We start from the raw sequence: 23,412 nt of genomic DNA on the forward strand, positions 1-23,412 counted from the left end.
GGCATCTCTCTCGCTCTTTCGCCAACTCGGCGAGAATGGCGAATGCAGGAGGAGATGGTAAAGGGGGAAAAAGATAGCGAACGGAGGAAAGCACTTAGAAAGGACGAGGGGAATTAATAGAGAAAGCGTGAAATGAAAGAGTGGAGAAGTTGGACGAGAAGTTGTGCGATTTCATCGCTCGTAGCGGAAAGAAATTCGAATCGGGAACCAAGTAAAAGATAAGACAGTCTTGATAACCAGACTGAAGGAACCTCGAACTAGGAAACGCGATTGCGCCTTTCGTTTCTTCACAACTAATTTCGAAATTCGCAATTCCCTTTTGAATCCCGTTTCTCGATAGATTCAAGATACACAGCTCTTTCAAACAAACGTGCCTGCTAAAATAACTTCTTAAATATTTGTCATTTACACACGTTGACTCATTGTGAGCTTCTTTATACAATTATCGTTCAAACTATTTGTCGTGTAACTGATTTTTTGGATAGAAGTTACTTTGTTTCAAGGAAGATGACCCAACTAGGTGCAAGTTTCTGTTGAGAAATGTTAAGTTGGTATGATCGCTGCTTACTACAAGCTAAGTTGGTACGACTTCTAACGACGCTCTTTTGTCTTAGAAGTCGACCACGTTGTTCTATTGACTTGGAGATTCCTGTGTGGTAAGACGTGTTATAAGACTGAAATATATTGGAGAAAACGAATCTAAGTGAATCGTTATTTTATAAACCCAAAACCTTATTAAATAACAGTTTCTTGACATTTCAAGCTGATTTTCATTGTGTTAAATAGAACAGTATTTTTGTGATAGTTGGCCGCGTAATATACTTCGAGACAAGTTCATTGGCCTATGATATGGTTGGTTATTTGAAGTTTTCTTTGAATAGAAAAAGTGTTCTTTATTTTATTGTTTCTCTTCCTACATGAAAACTACAACGAGAAATTTATCCAACATTACTTCGATACTATTGTAGTGGCACTCGACAGCAAATTACGACCGGACGACGATAGGGCAGTGGTTAACGCCGTTGGTTACGAACGTTTCCCTACCAGGTTCAAATCCCGGCACTTGTAATCCCATTTTTTCTCCACGATTTTTTCTCCACGATTTCTAAATGAGAAGAAGCACTATCATTACGTACAGTACCTCACAGAAGTATTCGAACACTTACATATGCAAACTTGAATGGGCGAAATAATGTACGTTAGAGTAATTTGGTTAGGCAAGCAGATGTCAATAGGAAGATGGAAGTTTTGAGGTTATGTCAGTAAAATTTGAAAAGGATTCAACGACGTAGGTTAGGAGTTTGATACATTTATTAGAAACAGGCATTGTAAGTGACTGACAAAAGTATTTGAGCGCTACATATGTTATTAAATTATTTAATATTAATATTTTGTTGGACCGCCTTTAGCAGCGATAGTGTGTCTCAACCGACGTTCCATACTGTAAACCAATGATTTTGTAAAACTACACTCAACGGAGTTCCATATTTCTATAATTTTATCTTTCAATACTTGCTTCGAGGTTATCTGAAATTTATTTCATCGTTTCCCGATTTCAGCCCATAAATTTTCAATCGGATTTATGTCTGGACTTTGCGGTGGAGTAATTAGCATGCGTGGTGTGTTATATACGATTCATTCTTTCGCAATTCTAGCAGTATACTTAGGATTATTATCTTGTTGGAAGTGGAAATCTTCCAATAATCCTAATCTACAGGCACTTTCTTTAAGGTTATTTTTTAAAATATTTAAAAATATTTAAAAGTCAATCTTTTTTTATGATTTACCGCATTAATGTATGGCTTGTTTCGCAGTACTCTGCCTTGGAAATCATTGTTTCGTCAGATTCGTCGACATAATTCCGGGTGAACTTCTTCATGAAACATATCAGCTACCATACTTGCGAGTCGAGGAGCGGATGCAGTAGGATTTTTTTTAATTCGCGAACGATAACTTTCTCCTCTCTTCCAGTCAATTTCTTTGGTCGACCTGATCGAGCTTTGTTTGCAAGTGTTTCCTCACTCTCTCACTTGTTTATGATATAATATATCGTGGACTTCTGTTCACAATTCCGGCAGTCTCGTTATATGATATGCCGTCCTCCTGTAATCGGATATTATTTCTCTTTCACACTTTTTTGTTTCACACTTTTTGGTATTCATTTTAAATACTGTTATGCACACTTTTACGTTACTGTTACCGAAACGATATCCTAACATCAAGTGAACGTACCAATATTTTCATCTAGCAATAATGTTTGCATTCGCTGCAAAGGAAAATAGAAAATTATCAACAGTGCTACAGCGTTCGAATACTTTTGTGAGACACTTATCATGAATGTTTCTAATAAATGTAACATAACCCCTGTCTATATTATTGACTCGTTTTCAAATTTTACTGATATAATTGTTGAGATACGTATAATTTTCTGTGCTGGACTGAGTTAAATGCGTAGTAGAGATACTTGTATGTGGATATCAGTGTGTGGAAGTATGTGTGTGCGCAGCATCTCGTAAACTGTTCAGTCGGTCAACAGATATAGAAGAAAGTGCTGAGATGCGTGCAAGATTGTATCGATGAATATATAAGGAATCGTCCATGGAATAAATATATTACTATTTTAATATTAATCCTCAGTATAAATTTAGTGTTCCTATAACATTATTTCGGCTTCAAAGATCCACAATTTTCAACAATAATCTTGACACTTTTTCGTCACTATGGATACCAAATTGATTTACAAATTAGTTTAGTACACCTCATGTTATTACTTGAAATTTGTAAGTATAAGCATTCGAATACTTTCGTCAGCCATTGTATATTTATACAGAAAACATTGTTGCATCTAACTTTCAGGATATTTTACATCGAATAAAATCTACTCTTAATTTACCCAGACCATGAAATCCGTTCTAACCGTTGTAAAATGTGTTCTTGCTATCTCTGGCGATTTAGCATTCTGGAAATGGTCGAAATTGGCATGGAAGATGGTATCATCGGGGCAACCGAAAGTTCAAACGATTTGGACGGTCTATTTCGATATTCCTTTCGAATACCGTTTCAAATGTCGATCCATGAACACACGTGTACCATAGGGAAATCGGATTCGCTGCTCGCTGGCAATCTAACAGTTAAAACGTGTATGCAGCAAAGCTTTAGCCGAAATATTAGTGGAAACGGTATTGCCTGGTCCCTAAGTAGCATTTATATTCTCGTTATCCAAATAGCGATGTTTTCGACGTTTCGGCAGATAGGATGCCCGTGTAATCAAGATTCTCTGTCCCGATAAACGTGGACAGTACGCGGATAGCTGTCGGTCTTCGTTTCTGTACGCGTTTCGTTCATACGAAACGTGAGAAAAAAAAAAAAAAAAGGACAAAAAGGGAAAAAAGGAAGAAATGGATTGACATTGTCAATCAAACGATTCGCGACGCTCGGCTTGCAATGGAAACCGACTGCTGCGCTTGAATAAAAACGTAAATATGCCCCAGAGTGTTGGTTGAGATAGTATTGCTAGAGATACGATTGATGGACATTGATATGGATGGCATTTGATGATTTTATGAGTAATCGCGAGAAAACTACCTTCTGTGCTGTTAAAATAAATTTTCAAATCTGTTGTCCGAGCATTTGATCCTGTAATCAGAGAGATGAATGGCCTGTGACGTTGATTTGATGCAGTTAAAAAGTAGCGTTAATACACACAGTCCTGCTTAATCTTTAGTAAATGATACATTTATTAATCAATTTATCAATTGCAATGTGATTCTTTGCAAGAATCTAATCATAATAATTTCGTATCAGGGAAAAGGAAATGGAAAACAGAAATTTTTGTAAAGTGTCAGTTGCCATATCAACCCTTTGCACTGCGAATTTTATTTCAATTTCGTTAGCAGCAGCTGCCAACGCTTTTAAGTGTTTTATTTGAAATTTATTTTAACTAAAAAAATAAGACAATTAAGAAATAAATAAAGGAAGAAAGAAATTCACTTATCAGGCATGTAAGCATGAAACCGGAATTTGCTTATAGATGGCCCTAGCTGATAATGTAGTTATCACTAAACTGCGTCATTGATGCCAAAAGTCCTTGTTGACGTCTCACAAACATTTTCGACTCGGAACAATACAACTTTCATACAACAGCGTAGTTTGTAATAGCGTTGAACATGTCAAATTTTGTGCCTGGAAACCACGATTTGTCGACAGCATTGATTTTCTGTTACCATTTGAGGAAAACTGCTGCAGAATCGCATCGAATGCTTGTCGAAGCTTACGGCGAGCATGCTCTTGGTAAATCACAGTGCTTTGAGTGGTTCAAAAAATTCAGAAGTGGCAATTTTGACGCGAGGAACGAAGAACGTGGAAGACCACCGAAAAAGTTTCGAGACAGCGAATTGCAAGCATCGTTGGACGAGGATGACGCTCAAACGCAACAACAATTCGCTGGTCGATTAAACGTGACACGAGAAGCCGCCTCCATACGTTTGAAAGCCACGGGAAAGGTCCAGAAGGTGGGAAAATGGGTTCCACATGAACCGAATGAAAGACAGCAGGAAAACCGAAAAACCACTTGCGAAATGCTGCTCGCCAGATACAAAAGAAAGTCGTTTCTCCACCGAATTGTGACTGGCGATGAAAAGTGGATATATTTAAGCGTAAAAGATCATGGGTAGCTCCAGGCGAACCACCGTCATCGACTACAACACCAAATCGCTATGGACGGAAGACGATGCTCGGTGTTTGGTGGGATCAGAAGTGTGTGATCTATTATGAGCTGTTAAAACCTGGCGAAACCGTTAATACTGAGCGCTACCGACAACAAACGATCGATTTGAATCAAGCTTTGCGCGAAAAACAACCAGGATATCAAAAAAGGCAACACAAAGTAATTTTGCTTCGTGACAATGCACCATCGGCATACAGCAAAACCGGTCAAGGAAAACGATCGAAGCGTTCAGTTGGGAAATACTTTCGCACGCGGCTTACTCACTATACTTGGCTCCGTCCGATTAGTATTTATTTGCATCGATGGGACACGCACTTTCTGACCAGCACTTCTTACCAAAATGGCTCGATGACTGGTTTGCCTCAAAAGAGCGACAGTTTTTTTGGCGTGGCATCCACCAATTGCCAGACAGGTGGAAAAAATGTATAGCTAGCGATGGGCAATACTTCGAATAAAATATTTTTAATCATTTTCATACGATAAACGTGTATTTTCTATTAAAAATTCCGGTTTCATATTTACATATCTGGTATTCACGCTATTGTTGTATTTTCGAATTTTTAAGTGTGTGACATATCTTGAAACAATTTCCAGCATGCATTTCTGCTTTTCTTTCGCGCGTTTCACAAAAAAAGGTGGGGCTCGACGAAGGAGCTGCTGAGATAAAAACTGACGTCGAGTCACATTCGACATAGCAGTGGTCCTCAACATTGTTTATCGTGTCTGATTTAAGAAAAATTGATATAGCTCTAAGGAAAATGTTAGAAAATAGAGAAAAAGAATGGAAATCGAAGTTTTAATATCTGTCTGACAAATATGTGCATAGAACTTGATCCGAGTATACGTATACTTAGAACCAGAGATTTCGATCTTTAAAAGCCATCTTCTTCATTAATGTTCGTATTATAATAATCTTTCATTTAGTGTGTCAATTCATTTGGTAGAACAAACTGGAGGAAAACAGGCTATCGATGTCGAATTCGATAGGACCTAGTCGACCTCAATTGTAATTTACTTAGAACTTGAGGGTAAAAGAGGGAGTTAATCCATGCGAGACTTCTTCTGTCACATCGCAACCACAACTGCGACAAGTTACAAATCCGAACGTTGCCTACTTCAAGTTGGTAATCGAAACGTTCTCTAAACCGAAACCATTGAACAAACTAAAGAGATTACGGTAAAATAAATTCTCTGAAAATCCTCAAATAGGTACAATCTTTCATTCTAGTCATAATTCTACTCAAATAAGAAACAATGAAAAAAAAAAAAAGGAAAAATAGTCTTAACTATATCTCGCAACTCCAAAGAGAAATTTCAACTTTATATAAAACGCGATACAAAAAGCAAAAGTTAAGAAGAAAGTGGCGCGCACAGGAAAAAAAAGAGAAGTGTCTAAAAATTCTCAGAAAGTTAGTCTTTCACTCGCATTATAACCACGTCCGAATAAAAAATGCAGCACCATAAAACACGTCCATTCTAACTAAACTCCTTAACTTCAAATCTCAGCGTGAAACAGAACACGATAGAAAAATAAAAAGTTCAAGACAAAGTCTGGCGCATAGAAAAAAGAGAGTACAGCGAAACAAGTATCTCAAAATCTTCAAAAAAGTTACGGTCTCTGCCACTCGAGTTATAATCCTGTTCGAATAAAAATAATAAAAAAAATACACCTGTTACGACCGTTCGCGAAGAGACGCGTCAGCGAGAGGCGTAAATTCTCGTTACGATTCTGATGGTCGACGTCGCGAACCAGTCCCCCAGTTCCCCTGTTTCGATTAGGATAACAGAGGTAGTTCAAATGATCGTAACACTGAATTAACAGGGTTAATATAAGCTTCTATTTTTAACAATATTTAAAATGATAACTAACACGTTACAAATGATTTAACGATGATATAACTAGTTTATTATTATAATTCGATTCGACTTTATAATATTTCTCCACGCATTCGTTTGACTAAGCGACTTTGATTTTATTTCTCTGGACCTCTCGATGCATTCGGTTTGAATTCTCGTATAATACTGACTGCCCTTCGATTGTTTCCTTCGTCTCCTCTTGGAGACGACCCCCACCACGCTCGAGTCTCGCAACCGTTCGCGCCTATGATCACGTACGCCACCTTTTTTGCGGAGGTAAAATAACAGACCGAAGGCGAATCGATGTTTTTTAGAACTCGCTGCTTGACGACAACTAAGCGCTTATCGCTATATTGTGTATATCTCGCCGGTCATGTAAGACGATCTGTCTGCGACACTGTAGTACCAAGGGAGACGGTTAGGAACACGGCCTATAGTAAACCTCGGGGCGTAACAACACCAACCCCGTAAAACACGTCTATCGCAACTACTCGTCGTAACTCCGAACATAAACGTGAACGTGATACAAAAATGCAAAGTTCCTTAGGGACAAAGTGCCGCGCAGATAGACAGAGTGAAAAAGAAAAAGGAAAAGGTAAACGTTTGCAGAGGAAAAGGAAGAGGGTTGTTCGCGTGTTTCCTGCCGTGGGCCACGTCTCTCCTATCTTTCTTCTTTTTTTCCTTCTCGAAACGATAACGAGACAACTACAGAGTTGTTCTCTGTCCGTAGCGGCGCAAGGAGCGAGGTAGAATCGCGGTCGAGAGCGTCCACGTGGTTGAAACGGCTAGCCTCGGGAGCAACGCCGGCGGCGTCGGCGGTGTCGGCAGCGACGTGGCAGGCAGCGAGGCAGGAACAGGCGGCGGCGGGGGTGGAATACCACCTGGGCTACCCTTCCAGGTGGGCTATCGGGAAGCCGGCCAAGAGTACACGCTGTACCTTCTCGCAGCCCGCGAGCAGGACCGCGCCGAGTGGATCCGTGCCATCCGTGCTGGTGAGTTCGCTCTTTATTTTCCTCCTTGCATCTTCTCTTCTTATCACTTCTTACCTTCTTGCCCGGTCTTTTTCAAATTTCTTTTTGCTTCCTATCTTTCAAACGCGATCAAACACGTAAGATGTTGCTCTCTGTGGTGTCAGTACCATCTATTGACAAAATCCGCAACCACTTAGTTGCCAATCCAATAGTTGTAAGTTGCACGAAGATTTTGGTTTGTGTCATAGATGGTGAAATTAAAGTTGCGACGAATAAATTGCAAGTTTTTACTTCGTCAGCTCCGTGAGAGTTAACCAATTGTAGAATTGCAAAATGGCACACGATAAAAGCGTAGAAAATATATAACCTACAAATTGCACAAATAACTTCTAGCATTTTATAATTTCTTTTGCTTTTATATTGATCAAAATGGTAACCATTGAATGTTAAGAATAAACGATAAAAATACAGTAATAAATACGTGGTAAAATTAATTAACGTTACGCTTTTCTCTATGAAAAAAATATTTTCGTTTGTCATCATTTACCATTGCAGCTGGTGAATTATGAAGCTCGTTACTGCCACCTCGATAATGTAGAAATCCCACGCGCTCCTCCATATGCTTTGTCCGTTTCTCGCGCAATACCGTTCTTTATTCTCGCGATAACAACTCGTACGTTTTTCACCAGGCTACTTCAATCGTCGTTAGTATATTTTAATCGGCCCCGGTTACTGCAATTAGCTTTGGCTTCGCGTACCTCGTTAGAGCATCGTGTTTCTATACGAGTCACGATTCGCGGGATACAATAACGGGCCATCATTTAAAATATATTTAGGGAAACTGGAAATTGAAGTCGTAAGTCGGCGAGTTTTCTTTACCGCTTGTTGTCTGGCGATAATAAGCGCGTGTCCCAGATACTACTCTGAGGATGCTCGGTTTTTCTTAATAGGTCTGCCCTGCGGAGGGACGTCGTTAAGCATTGTAATTCATTTGCAGCCGTAAATCTGAAGCAGTTTCGTTCAGTGGGGCTTACGCTCGTTCCTCCAGGCCACTGTTCTTTAAGCGAGCGTTCATTAAAGGCACCTTTAAATTGCTGCCGCTGCTCTTCTTCGTGAAATAGATACATCACCAAGGGAAAAATTTTCTTCTCTTTCTGGCCTGTGCCTCTTTTCACCTTTCGATTTTACGCTCCCAACTGTTGACACCTGTATACTTCATCGCGATAACCTGGTAATTATCGTTTCAATTTCATTCTTTAGCAGATAAGGTTTGATTTAAATTGCCTATAGTCGTGAAAGTCATCCACGCCATTTTGTACGTTTAACACTTTGGTCATTGGTGACCAAAATTGAATGAAAATTGAGGGTTAAGGCATTTTGAATATAACCGATAAATAGAAGATACTTTGAAATAAAAAGTGCCCTATTGAACAATTAAACATTTTTATTAGAGCATCAAAAAAAAAAAAAAATGAAAACAAATGTTGCATCTAACGGTGCACTGTGTTGAAACACTTTAAACCTAAATGTGGCTCATCGATACAATCTGGACGATAGGTGGTCACCTTTTTGGTCCGATTCTTAGCAATTTTTGATCCTAACTGTTTAACATTTTTTTATACCACTCTCTGCAAAATTTTCGTGCCAGGTACGCTTGCCCTTCTTTCTTCTGCGTTTCGCGTCACAATCTTTGTCGAATAAGTATATTTCACGGCTCTGGTGAATGGCACTGTGTAAGGTGCATCGCGAGTGCCATTCTAAAATCTGATACCTTGATTTTTGTTCTTCTTGCTTGTTTATAGTGTCATCGCGTTTGAAATTGATATATTTAACAGTAACTCTGAAGCTAATTTTATATATCACTTGAGGGTTCTTCTATGTGATGTAGAATATGCTATAATTTGTGCTACGCCCCGAGGTTTACTATAGGCCGTGTTTCTAACCGTCTCCCTTGGTACTACAGTGTTGCAGACAGATCGTCTTACATGACCGGCGAGATATACACAATATAGCGATAATCGCATAGTTGTCGTCAAGCAGCGAGTTCTTAAAAACATCTATTCGTCTCCGGTTCGTTATTTTACCTACGCAAAAAAGTGGCGTACGTGATCATTGGCGCGAACGGTTGCGAGCCTCGCGTGTGGTGGGGGTCGTCTCCAAGAGAAGACAAAGGAAACAATCGAAGGGCAGTCAGTATCATATGAGGATTCAAACCGAATACATCGACAGGTTCATCACTTTATTATTATTTTGTCATTATATGCTTTGGATGATAAAAATACTCTCGTGGCGTTTTGAACGAAACATGTGATTTCGGCGTGGCAGTCAAAGTGTTAATCGTTTTTCGCATGATCAAATTAGTTCGGTAGTATGTGCCGTTTTGTTTGCATTAAATTGGTCCTTTCGGTTTTTTAACTCGTAGAAACGATTAGGCATCTGTTGGAGAACGTGTCTGCGCGCAGAGTGTTTTGTGCGTCCGATTTGTTACAAATGATAATGTTGTTTGAAGTTGCAGAAATATTGCAATAAATTCATAATCAATGCTTCGTAATATTTCAGTTGTATTTCGTAACCGGATGCGACTGTGTACGGTATAAAACGTAATTTTAGAATCATCAATTGCAGTAGCGGATACGTCGATAAGTTTTGTATAAATGACATCATTATCGGACCTCTTCACACAGATTTAACGTGCATTTGTACTATATCGAGATACTGTCGATAACTCGACGTCCGGCTTGTTTCGGTGAAGTACAATAAATGCGGCTACGATCGCTGCTTCTCCATTTACGCATTGATTATGGATCATTTTGTAACAGCGATGCAATCATTAACGTGGCTCTCATCGAATTAATTTACATATGTAGAGGATGGTAATAGAAGTCAACTTTAATGATAAGGAAAATCGTATTCGTTTCGTTTAATTTAGTTGAAGCCCAATCGAAAGTCAAATTGTAAGAGCTTCAGTCTTGGAAAGTCACGGCTGGAGTTCAGAACCAAATCGTAATTAGTGTAAACCAAGTGTTCAAAAATAAATTCTCTCTTTACTTTTTTATATTTTATTTTTCTTTTCATCTGAGATTTCCTTTTTTTTATTTTACGTGACATCTCGACGAACGTTTAATATTGGATTGTCATTGCCACCTAGTGACAAAATCAGCAATCACTTAGTTGCCAATACCCCATATTTCCCCTATATTTCGTGCACGTCTTTGGCAAGCATCATCGGTACTATGAAAATTGTATGTGAAAATTGGCCGTTTCGCGTGTGTAGAAGCAGTACGGAATAAAGTTTTTGCGGATCAGTACAATGCGGTCGGTAACAGTTAACTGACGATAAAATAAAATAAAAAAAAAAAAAAATAATAAACGTCCCAATTAGTCACTTGGCGTACCATAGCTGGGAAAAATTAGCAGTGATATGTCGGTCAAGTGGTTGGTAGTAAATAATGCAGACGAGGGACATACGAACGATGTTTGCAGAGCGTTAATTTTTTCATGTTATTTTGACATGCTCTCCTCTAATGGAAAATTCACAGAAACGCTTCAATAATTAAATAACATTCGTAGAGAAATAATTTATTATCTCACTGAAATAATGAATTTAATTATCCTTAAAAGCTGTTTTATCATTTTCGAATTTCACATAATAGTAAAAATCACGTTCAAAGGAAAAATTAGAACATCGTCTAATTTCTATATGTTTCGACAAGTTTTTGCAACTCTTTCAAGTAGAGATAATAGACATCTTCGGATTACCGTAGAAGAAAAATGTCTTCTCTAAGCGAATAAATTTATGTTTTGTCTGAACAGAATATCGAGAGATGAGGAAGAGTCAATTTTCATTAAGCTATTTTCATTCTCACGAAAGATTAATTTTTCTACGATTTTACGATTAATTTTAATTTCCAATATTTCCAACAAACTTGATAGAGCTTGATAGAAACATCAACTTTTAATTCTCGTGCATTTTTTGTGATTTAATGGAATTTCTTTTTAAATAAATCACAGTATCTCAGAGTAGAGAAAGGCTTGGTTATATCTGTGGGGTAATTTCTCAGGGTAGCGGTATGACAGTGATGGATTGAATTCTCCATTATACCCACGAAGATGTGCAACCACTAGCAATAAGATCTACCTAAGTTCCATCGAGATAATATCAGATGATCTTGCATGTGACTCTGAGTGTCCAGCACAGTTGTTCGTATAATAGTTTGCAACAGATTTTCATTGTGTGGCCACAAGTTCTACCGTACAACTCAGACAGAAATTGGTATCCGTAGGAGGAGAAGCGATGACTTGGACGAAATTGATTCCAAAGTACTTTAGTAGAATTTCTAAATTGCGTCACTTCTAAGTGGAATAATCTGCAATTGCAGCGACGAGCTATCGTTACAATTTATCGTGTTGCAGCCATCGCAATGCTGATATGATCTTGCAAGTATAACGTAAAAAGTTTTTAGGAAGCACAACATCATTGTATTGGGTTGGAAACTACGTGATTGCAGATTTTGTCAATACCACCTAATGTCAAAATTTTGTTTGATATTCATTGGGTGGTATTGACAAAATCCACAATCATTTAGTTGCTACCCAATATTTTATGAGATACCTAAACAAGAAAGTTGTCATATTCTTCAATTATCTAATTAGATTTGTAATTTTATTCTCTGTCAAGTACGTCTTCATAACCTAAACAAATATATCTAATGAAATTTGTATAGCAATAAATATACAGAAGATTATTCTATAAGAAACAGCAGTAGACAGATCTACATCATACTTCTCTATATAGTTTAACATGATTCTGGAAAGATAGGACTGATAAAAAAATGTTTCTTTTATAATAAAATATCACGGTTGTCGTTTTCTTTGATTATCTAATTAGATTTGTAATTTTATTCTCTGTCAGGTACGTCTTCACAACCTAAACAAATATATCTAATGAAATTTGTATAGCAATAAATATACAGAACATTATTCTATAAGAAACAGCAGTAGACAGACTTACATCATACTTCTCAGTATAGTATAACATGATTTTGGAAAGATAAGACTGATAAAAAAATGTTTCTTTTATAATAAAATATCACGGTTGTCGTTTTCTTTGATTATCTAATTAAATTTGTAATTTTATTCTCTGTCAGATACGTCTTCACAACCTAAACAAATATATCTAATGAAATTTGTATAGCAATAAATATACAGAAGATTATTCTATAAGAAACAGCAGTAGACAGATCTACATCATACTTCTCTATATAGTTTAACATGATTCTGGAAAGATAGGACTGATAAAAAAACATTTCTTTTCTAATAAAATATCACGGTTGTCGTTTTCTTTGATTATCTAATTAGATTTGTAATTTTATTCTCTGTCAGGTACGTCTTCACAACCTAAACAAATATATCTAATGAAATTTGTATAGCAATAAATATACAGAACATTATTCTATAAGAAACAGCAGTAGACAGACTTACATCATACTTCTCAGTATAGTATAACATGATTTTGGAAAGATAAGACTGATAAAAAAATGTTTCTTTTATAATAAAATATCACGGTTGTCGTTTTCTTTGATTATCTAATTAGATTTGTAATTTTATTCTCTGTCAGGTATGTCTTCACAAAAAAAATGAAATTTCCACGGTTGTCGTTTTCTTTGATTATCTAATTAAATTTGTAATTTTATTCTCTGTCAGATACGTCTTCACAACCTAAACAAATATATCTAATGAAATTTGTATAGCAATAAATATACAGAAGATTATTTTATAAGAAATAGCAGTAGACAGACTTACATCATACTTCTCAGTATAGTATAACAAGATTCTGGAAAGATAGGACTGATAAAAAAAAGTTACTTTGATAGTAGAATATCACGGCTTAAAATATTCCGGATAAAATAAATGGTGAAGTTTCAGAGACGACTGCACGTGAGCAAATATTTCTCACTTCTTCACTAGCCTATGGAGTTTCATCAAAATCGATGCATACCACTTCATACGTACCCTTTGTGAGCTCTGGGGCTTCAGGTAGTTTCTTGCTCCTCTATTTTTTCATAGCATCGCGCACCAGCGTTGAAACGAGTTGGTCGCAGTGATCTACAAAGTCCCGTATAACTTGCTGAAAAAATAACAAAAAACAATGATAATGACACCTGTGTCCAATACGCGACACGTATTTTTTATTCTCGCAACGAAACCTATTTTACTTTAATATCGAGTTACGTACAGTATATAAACTCTTCCATAGATGAGAGAAAATTGCAGGGCTTGTAGCAAATACGATCATTATATTTTTCTTCCAGAGTATATACGCAAAGTAATGTTTAGCAGAATATTCGATACATACTAATTTTTTGAAATAAATTGTGTATGATATATGAATAGCGTTTCCTATCTTTCATAAAAAAAGTAATTTTAAAGTTCAATAATGTCATTAATTAGTCCCACGTGAAAACTATTTTGGCCCTTTTGCAATCTTGCATATAGAAAAATATTAATAACGTCAGTTAGGCAGGCTAATTAATTAAATTGAATATTACCTGACTCGACCCATCACATGCTTTTCAGAAGACTTACAGTGGCTCAGAAAATTGATCGCCTGACAATTCGTTTGTCATTTAATAATTTGTTAATGTGAATATCAATTAATCAACCCAATTTATCTCTTTTTAATTTTTAGCAAACAATCCAAATAAAGCCAATTCTCTTCTAATTCTTCAAATCATTTTGTAGTATTCGTTTGAACAAAAAAGGTTTATATAAAATATGATACATTTTATCCCCTGTAAAGATGATTTCGTTTAAAGTTTCCGCCAAAATTACGCTACAAAGCACAAATAATACAAAGCACGATAAGTTCTCAGCATGTGTTCATGATACATGACACTCGATGCTCCATTTGAGGTGGTGTTGGTTGTAAGTGCCCAAGAAGTACTCTCGGTATTCAACAAAAAGTTTATTTAACAATTAACAGTCAACAATCAACGATCAACAATCAAGCTTCCCGAATGTGTTTGCTTTGCTGTTACGCTAGACCCTTCGCACTTTGCCGTTACGCTAGACCCTTCGCACTTCGCCGTTACGCTAGACCCTTCGCACTTCGCCGTTACGCTAGACCCTTCGCACTTCGCCGTTACGCTAGACCCTTCGCACTTCGCCGTTACGCTAGACCCTTCTCATTTCGCTATTTGGAACGGAATGAATCTTTTGTTCCAAACCAAACGGATTCTTCTCTTTGTTGCCCCTCGATATCCCAATACGCACGCGTTTGTTAGATGTCCACGACGATTGCCGCGTATGCATTCTTCCGAATATTCGGCGAAAGAACCGTAGAGATATCTATGGTACATTGGGCATAGCGCTTTGTGTCGCGAAGCCGTCGGATGCCGCCACACATTCATCAGCTTCGAAGACGTATTCGGTTTGCGATTTAACTATCTTCAGCTCGGAATTCAGCTATTCTTTAAGCCAATAAATGATTCCCTTAACGAAAATGGAAACGGTATCTTTGTGTAATATTCGTTGGAACGACTGAAAACTGTCTGCTTAACGTAACATCCCCAAGGAAATCAAATCTTGAGAATAAGATACTCTCTCTTTGTGGAATGTACATAGAAGTGACTTTCCTTAGTTCAGCTGAGATAAGAAGATGTAGAACCGATGAAGCTATTCTAAAGTTAATGATTATTCTTTGTTTGAATTGTCTCTGGTTAACCATGCTGCGTTTCTCAAATTTTCATATCTCAATTTCGTTCGCGTTTCAACAAACAGGAGTTATAATAGTTCTCAAATTTTTAGTATAATATTGAAATGGGAAATGAAGCGTGTCGTTAACGATTCTTTTATATCTTGCCCGAACTCGAGGAGTCTTTTAACGATAGAAAAGTTGCGATCGAAAATGACTGGAATCTTTTATATTTATATTCTTTAAGGAATTAAAGCTTCATTTTCTTTAACGATCAGTAAATTGTCAGTAAGAACTTTTAGTGTTCATTCTTCGTTTAAAACTTTTATCTAAAATTTAAAGCGTTCATTTCAGCAAGAAGATTTCATATACATTAATGGAAAGATACCTGTAATAGTATCTGTGTATGGCCGAGAATCTTGTAAATCTAATACCAAAACAAAAGCCTTTTTGTTCGTGGAAAGTGATTGTGTATTTTAAATAAAAAGAAAAATTCAAAATTTTTGCTTAGAAATATAACTTTATACAATTAGATATTGTCCGTTTTTGTCGATCACTTTTTGCCATCTTTCAGGCAGTGTCACAATTCCATGTTCATAAAATTTCTGATTTTTGCCAGCAAAAAACTGAATTAAATGTGACTTTACATCATCAGCGTCATTAAAAATTTTACCATTTAAGGAATTCTGCATAGAACGAAATAAATGTTGATCTGAAGGCACAAGGTCAGGGCTATATGGCGGATGTGACAACACATCCTAACCTAGTTCCAATAATTTTTGGCGAGTGAACAAAGATGTGTGGGGCTTTGCATTATCATGCTGGAAAACAACACTCTTACGTTTTGCCAATTCTGGCCGCTTTTCTTGAACTGCATCGCTCAGTTTGACGAATCGTTGAACGTACACGTTTGAATTAATCGTTTGGTTTCTTGGTAAAAGTTCAAAGTACAGAATTCCTTTATAATCCCACCAAACTGACAGCATAATCCTTTTTTGGCGAATCTCAGATTTTGATGTCGTCTGGGCTGGTTCATCTTGCATCACCCACGATCTTTTCCGATTAACGTTGTTATAAACTATCCACTTTTGGTGGCCGGTAATCAGTCGTTTCAGAAATGGATCAATTTCGTTGCGTTTCAGAAGCGAATCGCAGATGCTAATGCGTTGCGTCCAATGAATTTCCTTAAGCTGATGAGGGGGACATAAATCGAGTTTCTTGACAAAGTCAAGCTGTTTTAATTTTTTTTTAATGCATGTACGCGATACATTGAGCTTCTCTGCAATCTCACTCGTTGTGCTATGACGATCTGAATCGATAATGGCCTTGGTATGAGTCTCGTCAACTTCAACTGGACAGCCAGATCGTTGAGCATTTTTCAGTGAAAAATCAGCAGAATGAAATTTGCCAACCAATTTTCACACTGCCTCTCTTTCAAGGCTTCATTCCCATATACTGCACATAACCTGTGTGCTTGCGATGCGTTCTTGCCTTCTCGGAAATAATACAATAAAATATGTCTGAAATGTGCGTGTTGTTCTTCCATTTTTAAATTGGAATAAAAATCAGCTAAATAACTAATCGATACAATTGTTTTACTAAATTAAAGGTGGAAGTCCAAGCAACAAGAAAACAATATGGGTTAGGTGCTTTGAACACGTTAACATAACAAAAGAATGTGCTAAGGCCACCTACTGACAAAATCCGCAATCACTTAGTTGCTAACCTAATAGTTACGTTCATTTAAACGAAATTTTCTATGTTTAATGCACGTTAATATCTGTAGAAAATTTCGCGGCTCGTTGAAATTACCAGGAAATTTCCAATCTTTGCATAATACAGATATATAAACACAGATATAAATAGGCAATATTTGTGTAGCGGCACTCGGCAACGATGTATACCGCCGAAGCGAAGTGCCTAATGAGCCATCAATATCCCAACGGTCCTTCCGTTCGAGAAAAAAGTCGTGCGTGGCAACGTTCGCGGACGCCAAACAAACGGGTGGATAGTGGGGATATTGAGGGGCGACGAAAAGAAAAGAATCGATTCCGATCGACAGTTAGGCTCGAACTAGGAAGCGATAAGGTCGAGTCGTAACCGGGCAGTGAGATTGACTAGCGAAACCGAGAGCGATACGCGACGCGATCAAAAGAAGACGCTTGTTAATAAACATATTTTTGACCTAAACACCGAGTGATTATTTAACGCGCTACACCCAATGTTACCTCATTTGTATAATATAATTCGTAGATATAATACATGTGGTTAATAATATTCTTGTGTGAGAATGTGATTTCGAACTGAAACGTCGGTTAAATGTGGCTTAAATCTAATAGCAAAGAAAAGCCTGGTTCACTTTGCATCAGAGGCTCGCAAGAAACTACTCGAATTGCTCGCGGCATGCTAGCTCTTAATTGTTTCGCAATTGCGAAGATCAAAGAATCTCTCTCGCGCAGTTTACACCAATTTACATCAAATATCGTTTGGATTCGCATCAAAGCGTCTCTTACTCCCTCGTTCATCTTTGATTTAGCTTGAAACTTCGCTGCGCAAGCTTCGCCCCGTCGATTTCGTGCAATTTCCCCGGCGAAAATATGACCATCGACGCGAAACCCAACGAGAAACTTAGCCAGGTATCGGTTTTTCGTCGATGGAAAGTGATTCATAGGCGAAAATCGGGCCAGAAATCATAAGAATCGATGCAGGATATCGGCAGCGTATCTGGATTCCCGAGTTGATTGATTTGTCACCAGGATGGCCGAACTTTTAACGAGTTTTCGAAGAATCTCGTCGCACGGAGAGCTCGTTATTATTCACGAGGACGCGACGGGAAATCGACTCCGGCATTTTTTTCCATATTCGTGAAACTTATTTCGTCTTTCGCAGTGATGCATCAACTTCGAGGGCTTGGCCACTGCAAATTTTCGTTTTATGCGGATATTTCGCCATTAAAATTCGCTTTGCTGTATGAAATTTCTGACAGTGACTCTTCTCATCCGACTGCGGGAAACAGAAATTCCTACCTTTGCGTTTTTCTCTTCCTTTCTGCTCTTCTTTTCATATTCGAGTAGATTTTCGCGAATCTGTTTTTCGTCTTCAATATAAAGTATGTATGCTCCCTGTATGTTTGCCTCAAAAACGTTCCTGTCGTGATATCAATTTTTAAAGAATTGCTTATTTCTATATCTCGGCAAAGAATAATCTTCCCTAACTTTTTACATAACGTTCACGTCAATATCATATATAGGAATTGTTGAAGTAACTACTTCAAGAAAAACTCTACATTTTTATTTATGTATATTCGTGACCTGAGGACTGCTATTACGCAGAAATATTCTAAATAAGGAGCGGTGCATATTATTGTACCCTTGAGTATGCATTATATTTTGGGTTGCAAGGTCTAGGAACAAAGGAATTAATAAACAGGTTTCTAGTTATGTTCTCTGTAGTCTCTAGCCAAGGCTATAAGGTTAACTTTCTTGGTAATATCCTTTTCCTATAAATATACAAACGTGCTCCCTATTATTCCATTGTCTAGTAACACTAAGAGAGTAAGGATGTCAATCAGCATAAACTTATACTTATAAATTATACTTGTACTTATACCTTTAATTATTTCAGTATACTTTTCCATTACAAATTCATCCACGCGTTCTTCAATCAGTTAACCTCAACCTCAACATTGGGCAACTAAGTGATTGCGGATTTTGTCATTAGGTGGTAATGACATAATCCGCAATCACTTAGTTGCCAACCGAATATTTTCGAGGAAGCCGTTTCCTAAATTGAAGTGCGAACGAAGAAAGTAACAGTAACGTATATAATAAGTAAAATGGATGAAATAAATACAAAATAGAATAAACTATAGTACAATAAAGAAATAAAAAAGAATATATAAGATAAAGTAATGTACAATAATAATGAAAATATTAATGAAAATTTTATTAAGAAATACATGTAATTTAAGATGTATAATTTCATATCATAACTATCGAAGTTTTCTTCAAAATAAATAGTATCGCGAGCGAGGGGCCCGGGAGTTGGCGGGTGAACCGCGTGAAATGTCGCGAGAGCCGAGGCGTTCGTTTCGATCGCGTAGTTTTAGAAAGAGGAGGCCTACGTGATCTTGGCCACGAGTGGTTGCTAAGGAACGAGAGACGAATCAACAGTGATTGCGAGTTGCGTTGCCGAGAGAGTGTTGATTGCGTTTATGAAAGTCGAGTCGATTAATTATTTAGTTGTGCTGTTTATTAAACGTTTGCTGCGATTAGTTCATGTTGAACAACTGTCGTTTTTCTGTCTAATTAACACCTGTATCATCCATTCATTGTAAATATATTCCATCACGATATTACATATATGAACGTGCTCCACATCATTCCATTGTCTAGTAACACTAAGAGAGTAAGGATCTGAATCAGCATAAACTTATGCTTATACTTATGCCTTTAATTATTCCAATGTACTTTTCTATTACAAATTTATCCACTCGTTCTTCAATCAGTCAACCTTAACCTCAACAGGAATATTCCTATCTTGTGTCGTTTTTGCTTTTACCATTGATCGGTCATTTTTTGGAGGTTAGAAAATCTGGGAATCTTCTCAACGTGCAAGTTTTTCGTTGATCACGGTAGTGTTTAATTTGTTACTTCGTTTGACCATCCACAACTTTCCTCGTTTCCTATTTTCTGCATCGTGTGTTTCGTAAAGCGTAGAAATCGGACGTATTAGTAAAAATAATAAAAGTGAAGTAAAGATTTGCGATATTTCCTGGTGGAAGTTGAACGCTTGAACGAATGGCTCTCCTTTAAAAAAAGGCCAATGAGAAAGAGGAATGCAATATCACCTTGCCATTTCATAGGTTTTTTCGTTTCGAATTTCTTCCTTACCGTCGACCGTGTGGACCAGCCAATATATTTGTCAATTTGTCTGGATACATTCGATTGGCTTCCTTTCTTTCCATTAAAGAAGAAATCTTTAATGGAAAAAATTGTATTAGCTTTTGGCCAACTATCGGGTTCATATGTCAGTCGATTATATTGGTACGGCTATAATAAAAAAAGTCAACACTTTGAGACACGTCGAGTGCTGTAATTCTGAACAGAAAAGATCTCACGATATATTTAGAATTATTTTTCTACGTACCAAAGTTATGGTTAAAGTGAAAAAACATCAGCGATGAATTATACGACATATTATAAAATATCGAGAAATATTGCAACATTAATTTTCAGCGCAAGAAGCCAAAAAGACGATAGCGTTACATTTACCTTATCGTTCAAACATACCTTTCTGAGTATTTAAAAACATGAGTTTCACCAGGAAACCAAGTCGACCATTAGTTAACACGTAGAGATAAAATCTAAAGGAAGAAGCTGCATGCATTAAGAACATCTAACCTACAACTTACAACCATCCGCTTGTACCTCGAGTGCAACGAAGCAGCCGGTAAGATGCACTCGAAGCTTTTTTCCAAATAGAATCACTGAGGCCTTCTCACTCCAGAAAAACCAGTAGAAACGTTCAAACGCGTTTGAAAATATTTTTCTCAAACAGTGGAGAAAAGAAAAATGTAAAATATCAGTGAGGCGAGAAATATAAGATTTGATCGTTTTATTTGACTGAAAGCTACATTTTCCATAACGCGTACGCTATACGATAGAATATAAATCAAATTCGCTGACTCGTACATGCTAATGAGGCGATTAATTACGAGATTTCCGTTGAAATTTCGGCCGTCGTTCTGCCAGACAGCGGATGGAGGTTGAAGAACGAAAGAGAAAGAGAAAAAGAGCGAGCTAGAGAGAGAGAGAGAGAGAGAGAGAGAGAGAGAATGAGAGAAGAAAAAAGTCAGAGGTAGACGGAAACGAGGATAATTAGAGAGGGAGGACAGGATAAAAGACGAATAAGCAGAACTAGACTACTTTGCACTTTCGTAGGCTCCGGGGCTGTCGTGTACAATAGTTCCTCATCGATATTGTCTCCGCCGACAAATTGCTCCGGGCTTTGATATCGATCGACGCCTTTAAACTACTACAATTCCCTCTTTTTTCTCTCTTCTCTCTTTCTGTCTTTTCCTCTTCTGTCTCCCCCCCTTTCACTTTGTCTTTTTGCGAACGAATGCATATGCATGCAGTCGTTGGAGAGAATTTCCGCTGAGCGAAGTCCATGTTAATAAAGATTAATCGTGTCTAGGCCGCATTCCTCGTAAACACGCGATTTCCGGACCGCATCTGACGGACGGAAGTTAGACACCTGTGTCAGATTGTGTAGGGCCTCGTGTCGGTGAACTTGGAACGTAATTTCCAGCGAACACTACAATTACCAATTCTTCATGATAATAATAAATTGTAAGTTGGAAAGAAATAAATTTGAATAATCGTGTTTTTGTCTCGCTGAGAGTCTATTGGGTTTAAGTGATTGCGGATTTTGTCAATGCCACCTAGTGACAAAATCCGCAATCACTTAGTTGCCAACCCAATATATTCATTTTGCCAAAATAGTGAATTTAATATTTTGAGATATAGTCGTGATACAAAAGAACATTCTGAGATCTACAAAATCCAGTTTTTGTATTGTTATTGAACGAGATTAATACTCCAAGGTTCAATAAACAGTTAATAAATAAGAATATACTTTGCGCAAGAGTGAGAGTGTCAAAGAAGATTATGAAAGTAGTTTGAGGTAATTTAAAATTTCTGTTAAAAATACATTAGACTCTGAAAAGTGGTTTACCTTTTTATATTTCGATTGTTATTACGTTATATTGGGTTGGCAACTAAGTAATTACGGATTTTGTCAATGCCACCTAGTGACAAAATCCGCAATCACTTAGTTGCCAACCCAATATATTCATTTTGCCAAAATAGTGAATTTAATATTTTGGGATATAGTCATGATACAAAAGAAAATTCGGAGATCTACAAAATCCAGTTTTTGTATTGTTATTGAGCGAGATTAATACTCCAAGGTTCAATAAACAGTTAATAAATAAGAATATACTTTGCGCAAGAGTAAGAGTGTCAAAGAAGATTATGAAAGTAGTTTGAGGTAATTTAAAATTTCTGTTAAAAATACATTAGACTCTGAAAAGTGATTTACCTTTTTATATTTCGATTGTTATTACATTATATTGGGTTGACAACTAAGTAATTGCGGATTTTGTCAATGCCACCTAGTGACAAAATCCGCAATCACTTAGTTGCCAACCCAATATATTCATTTTGCCAAAATAGTGAATTTAATATTTTGGGATATAGTCATGATACAAAAGAAAATTCGGAGATCTACAAAATCCAGTTTTTGTATTGTTATTGAGCGAGATTAATACTCCAAGGTTCAATAAACAGTTAATAAATAAGAATATACTTTGCGCAAGAGTAAGAGTGTCAAAGAAGATTATGAAAGTAGTTTGAGGTAATTTAAAATTTCTGTTAAAAATACATTAGACTCTGAAAAGTGATTTACCTTTTTATATTTCGATTGTTATTACATTATATTGGGTTGACAACTAAGTAATTGCGGATTTTGTCAATGCCACCTAGTGACAAAATCCGCAATCACTTAGTTGCCAACCCAATATATTCATTTTGCCAAAATAGTGAATTTAATATTTTGGGATATAGTCATGATACAAAAGAAAATTCGGAGATCTACAAAATCCAGTTTTTGTATTGTTATTGAGCGAGATTAATACTCCAAGGTTCAATAAACAGTTAATAAATAAGAATATACTTTGCGCAAGAGTAAGAGTGTCAAAGAAGATTATGAAAGTAGTTTGAGGTAATTTAAAATTTCTGTTAAAAATACATTAGACTCTGAAAAGTGATTTACCTTTTTATATTTCGATTGTTATTACGTTATATTGGGTTGACAACTAAGTGATTGCGGATTTTGTCAATGCCACCTAGTGACAAAATCCGCGATCACTTAGTTGCCAACCCAATAAGATTACTATAGCCACCAGCTTCTTTCTATTTTTTAACAATTATTTCTACTAAACTATTGCTCAAAAGTTAAAGATTGTAACTTAAAGATCCTTCAATTGTTTCTTCATTTGCATTTTAATTAAATTATCCACTACTTTGATACATTTGAATACTTTACATTAATATTGGGTTGGTAGCTAAGTGGTTGCAGATTTTATCATTAGATGGTGTTGC

At 36.8% G+C, this 23,412-nt stretch overlaps 1 protein-coding gene across 5 annotated transcripts in view; it reads left to right on the forward strand.

Moving 5' to 3' along the window:
* The window catches only part of LOC117238002 (tyrosine-protein kinase Btk29A-like), a 220,140-nt gene that overhangs the window by 23,938 nt on the left and 172,790 nt on the right, over window positions 1–23,412 (forward strand). For all 5 annotated transcript variants that reach the window (XM_033502499.1, XM_033502498.1, XM_033502501.1 and 2 more), the window contains one exon: window positions 7,314–7,575. In XM_033502499.1, coding sequence (XP_033358390.1) covers window positions 7,314–7,575 — 262 coding nt within the window. The remainder of the gene's footprint in view (window positions 1–7,313; window positions 7,576–23,412) is intronic.

The sequence above is a fragment of the Bombus vosnesenskii genome, unplaced genomic scaffold (assembly GCF_011952255.1).
Source record: "Bombus vosnesenskii isolate JDL3184/JDL3185 unplaced genomic scaffold, Bvos_JDL3184-5_v1.1 scf7180000013430, whole genome shotgun sequence".
NCBI lineage: Eukaryota > Metazoa > Arthropoda > Insecta > Hymenoptera > Apidae > Bombus > Bombus vosnesenskii.